We start from the raw sequence: 5,027 nt of genomic DNA, 5'->3' as shown, positions 1-5,027 counted from the left end.
TAGGATGAATGGGAGGTCGAGGCCAATCGCTAGGAGATGGCTCACCGTCATGTCGAGAAACATAAGTATTTCGCCGAGCTCGACAAGTTCGTCAACGAGCCGAAGGAGAGCGATGACCCGTTGCCATGGATCCGGTCCACCGCCAATGATAACGACGTGAAGGGAAGGGGGGCACTACATGTTCCCTCTAACTCTGACTACTCATTGCCCGGCTTCTCCGACTTTGATCTGCAGTAGAGCTCCATTATTGGAGTAGTCTAGCCAGATAGCTTGATATAGATGTAGTGTTGATATAGTAGGTAATGGAGTGCATTAGTGAATGTACTATTTAATTAAGATGTGTATGATGTTAATGTGGTACCATGCTCTACTTATGCAATGAAGTATTTATCAGTGCTTGTGCATATGATATGTGCTTGCATATGTGATATGTGCCACGACAACTCGTTTTCCATGTTTCTTCTTATTTGAATTTTTTATTTCAACGACACTAGGGATGGGAGTATTTTCTTGAATTTTTGCATGTTACTGTGATTATGATATTAATATGTGTTCTTTTGGTAATGTCTTTCTTGTAGAAGGTGCTTCGTCAAGCATCAAGTGACTCGTAAAATCAATGAAGCTTTCTGGTAGTGGTGATCGTGGCTACTCTTCCTCAAGTGGTTCTATACTCGCTGCCATGGAGGACCACGATATCTACACTCCTGACTAGGAGGAGGAGGTGCACGAGATGGTGCGTGAGGACGAGGAGGGGTCTGCCTCTAGCTCTACAGACATGAAGAAGCACTCTGGGTGTGGTCAGTCGAAGGTACCTAAGCCCATGCCTCCCGAGAACTAGCCTATCGTTTGACCCTACTGAGACAAGTAAATGATGTCCTTACAAGTTCTTGGCATATAATATTTGAACGCTGACATATCATTTTCATTGTGTAGTCAGTGGGAACTCGTTCAAGCAGCTTCACACCACCTGCAGGTGAACCACATCGTTGGTGCTCTTCTGAAGGAGGACTTCCCCGACATGGTGAAGCTGAATGCAAGGTGTAATAGTCCCCATGATTCACTTGGAAGAAGTACAACGCCGCCCGGGATGACTGAGTGTGACAACAAGTCTGACCGGATCTACCGAGATATGTGGGTTAGTACATTTCACACTACATTGGTCTATATTCGATGCTTGGTAAATATTTTTTAACTGCTATTTGCATTGTTGTTGGAACACTTTACCTGCTAGGATGGGCACCTGGTTGAGGCGCGCCTGATGGCAGAGAGAGCTTCCAAGAACTCTGGCATGAAGCACATTGTGTGATACATGATTGAGATGAGATGTCGCCCCCTGGAGAACGAGGGGAGGAAGATGAGTACTTATTGGTAAGTAACATCACTGCTTGGTACTACTTACATCAGTAGCCGCTTGTTTCTTCTATTCATCATATGATGTATTTTGTCTGAGTAGCTAGGTGACGGAGCCATGGATCCCAGCTGATTGTTGGGTGGCACTCATGGATATGTGGTGCGCCCTGCATGGTAGGTGCGACACATTACGAAAAGGGAGGAGCAACCGTGGATGAAGGGCCCGTCACACGTCTTGGATGACCTCAACCCAACAATTCGCCACCAAAAGATGGTATGTGCAACTCCAAGGTCAATTTTGTCTCTAGGTACATATATGTCTATTAATCATGATGCTTTCTCTTGCAAGCGAGACAACAACCTGGGTGCCACGTCAACATCTTGCGGGCATGGGCACATGGCCATAGGGGAAGGAGGCCTAGGGTATTACAATGACTCAACCAAGGAGAAGATGGATGCGTACACAACTGTGTACCGGGAGAAACATGGGTCCGTGGTTGATCCTCTGTAGTAGCCACCCTGTCCAGAGTTGGTCATGAGGGTAGGAGGTGTGAAGAAGGGTGATTGCCACCTTATTTTCAAAGGTGCGACCGCCACCTCCTCACATCCCAAACTATTTCAGATCCAGGCACGGAGCACAAGCTCAAGTCCCTGCATGAGTCACCTGACGACTCATTCGTGTGAGATTGCATGACTCTAGATTTGCAACTGTCATACCCATGTCTTTACATTCCTGAATTGCAACCTATATTTGGGCCAAAAAGCTGGAAGAAGAAAGGATGAAAAAGGAGGAGGACGGGGCTGCACATGTGGCACGGCCACAGAAGAAGTGGCTACAAGAGAGATGCTCCAGGTAGAGTTCAAGGTTACTACTTTCCCATAATAGCCACCAATATTTACTGATCATCCACTATGATACAAGGCTAACAAAGATAACTGTAGGCACTTCATGAAAGTGTAGAGGCTATGAATCATACCCCTCCTCCTCCACAATCACAAAGCCCGTGTCCACGGAGTTGATGTTTCCGAGAGGTCATGTCGATGAACTACTTTCTAATTTCCAATGTTTCTTATTTTATGTGTGACTTGTACGATGCTTGTGAACTTCATATGCTTTTTATATTGTTACGTGACTCGTTGGTATATGGACTAGTTGTGATTGCCATGGTAATCGACAAGTTGCTAGCTTGCATGGATTATATGTGATGTATATGTGGTGCTGGCTATGTTTTTAATGGCTTTACAAAAATTATTTTATTAGAAAAATACCTTTTACCGATCGGTGAACTCAGAAAGGTCTCTGTACCGAGTACCATACTCGGTAGTAGTGGCGCCTGACTGTCTTTGTCAACTCCAATAGGTAATCTCGCGAGCTCCTAGTAAAGGTACTCAGCAAAGATTTTTCATTGCTAAAACATTAGTATAGTTATTTGCCAAGCGTCCCGGCATTCGACAAAGCGGGTCACATGTCTGAACCTGGGAACACCTTTAAACTATACCATGTTCCTTGTGAGAGAACTGGTCAAACGTTTTCTGTTTGTAAAAAAATGAATTTTGAAAATATTTGCCGAGTCGCTTGCTTGGGGCATTCTGCAAACATGTCCCTAAACACTCCATCTAGGAGTGCAGAAACGAATAGGTTTGAGAGCTTCCATTTCAATGTGTCTTTCCGAATACTCTTTGGATCAAAATAATGGTACATGAAGAAGAAGAAATGTCGTCAACCACAGACGTTGTGCCACGTGGCTCCTGGTTGTTGAGTGCCATGTCACTAGCTCTCGGCAAAGTGTGTATTGGTCTGAGTGTTTTGCCATTCCTGAGTATTTCTCTGATAGTTATCAGTGAACTGAAGCCTCTATCGAGTGCCCATGTTTGCCAAGTGTGGTGCTCGAGAAAGGTTTGGTTTACCGAGAGCCCGTGATATGGAACTTCGCAGAGACCGAGACAGTTGGCAAATACCAATTTTTTAGTAGTGTATATAGAGTCTACATAAAATATTTTGTGCCTAAAATATGGTCAGACAAGGAATATTGACTCTGGGACCACATCATGTAAACACATGTGGGGATGTCCAGAAGGATTCAAATCCAAATCTGATGTCATCAATGCCGGTTCTAAAACTAGTTTTAGGACTAAACCAAGACTACAGCTGGTGCACATATTAGTCTCTTAATCTTATCATTAGTAACCAAAGCCCATCTAGGAAGCCAAACACTATCAATTCAAAAGTTATATTCTCTTTCATACATAGGAGACAAGGCAAGCCTGGCTTGCTTGCTCGATTTCTCAACATTACACCTATATGCGAGCATAAGGACAAATCTTTTATTCAAGCACATCACATATCAACACAAATGTTTAGTAAAATAAATATACATATCTGCTCATTCATTGTGACCTCTTCCACCATAGCCGTCTCAAGGATAGCCGGCACCACCTGATCCTCCGCCATAACCGCCACCTCCACCATACCCGCCACCGCCACCATATCCTCCACCTCCACCGTATCCGCCGCCACCACCGTATCCTCCACCTCCACCGTATCCGCCGCCACCACCGTATCCTCCACTAGAGCCCCCGCCAAATCCACCACCGTTGCCTGGATAACCATAACCGCCGCCATATCCGGGTCCATAACCTCCACCGCCATAACCGCCACCATGCCTAGAATTTCCATATCCTCCACCATACCCACCACCATTGTTTCCGTATCCTCCACCATGTTGGTATCCACCTCCACTCCCATATCCTCCACCATTGTTTCCGTACCCTCCATTTCCATAGCCTCCCCCATTGTTTCCATATCCACCACCGTTTCCATACCCTCCACCGTTACCGTACCCCCCACCATTCCCATACCCTCCATAATGCTTGCTTCCACCTCCCCATTTCTCGTCCTTCAAGCCCGGCCCTCCTGCATGTTTTACATTCTTCTCCTTGGACTCTGCATACATACAATCACTTACTGAACATTGCTTGAGGTACTGTACTATGTCCATGGAAGTGACTTAATTTGTGCCTACTTTGTTATGAAATACACCATCCGTTCGAAAATACTTGTCATAGTTCTAGATACATCTCCTTTTATTCATTTTGATGACAAGTATTTTCGGACGGAGGGGTATGAGAGAGAGAGAGAGAGAGAGAGAGAGAGAGAGAGAGAGAGAGAGAGAGAGAGAGAACATGTTTGACAAACCTTTAGCATCAATGAGCTCTCTAGCATGTGCTACATCCTGGGAGAGAAGCAGGAGCGAGGCTATTACGACACCGAGAAGAACTAGAGACTTGACCGCCATTGCTGACGACCAGATTGATCGGGTTATAATACCTAGCTTAGGATGAGATGATATCGCTGCTAGAATTGCCGTATTTATAGACGAGGAAAGGCTTGCATGCACGTCTACACCTATCTCGTCGAGTTAATAGACGGGGGCGAAAGTTTCAACCTTCAATAACTCCATCTAACGCTACGGTTGGCTGTTAGCTAGGATATGATCGAACCGGGCCGAGCATTGGTATATCTCGTTGTCAGACTTGATTAGCTACTGCCACCCAGAAGGCCAGAACGGGGCATTGACATTTATCCGTGGCCTTGAGTACGTATGATCGAGAATGTGTGGAACCACTTGGCAACCAAGATCAGCTAACAAAGTACTCCTTCCGTTCCAAATTACTCG

The 5,027-nt window shown here is 45.4% G+C and overlaps 1 protein-coding gene across 1 annotated transcript; it reads right to left on the bottom strand.

The window, feature by feature from the left end:
• Nucleotides 1-3,550: 3,550 nt before the first annotated feature.
• On the bottom strand, nt 3,551-4,707 carry LOC119342067 (glycine-rich cell wall structural protein 2-like). Its single transcript, XM_037613908.1, has 2 exons — nt 4,547-4,707; nt 3,551-4,294 (listed from the first exon to the last, which is right to left on the bottom strand). Exons 1-2 carry the CDS (start codon nt 4,644-4,646, stop codon nt 3,768-3,770), a joined length of 627 nt encoding a protein of 208 aa, XP_037469805.1. The 5' UTR covers nt 4,647-4,707; the 3' UTR covers nt 3,551-3,767.
• Nucleotides 4,708-5,027: the final 320 nt, after the last annotated feature.

The sequence above is a fragment of the Triticum dicoccoides genome, chromosome 7B, assembly GCF_002162155.2.
Source record: "Triticum dicoccoides isolate Atlit2015 ecotype Zavitan chromosome 7B, WEW_v2.0, whole genome shotgun sequence".
NCBI classification, from domain to species: domain Eukaryota; kingdom Viridiplantae; phylum Streptophyta; class Magnoliopsida; order Poales; family Poaceae; genus Triticum; species Triticum dicoccoides.
Note: the sequence above shows the minus strand (reverse complement) of the source record. Positions and strands in the feature narration are given on the sequence as shown.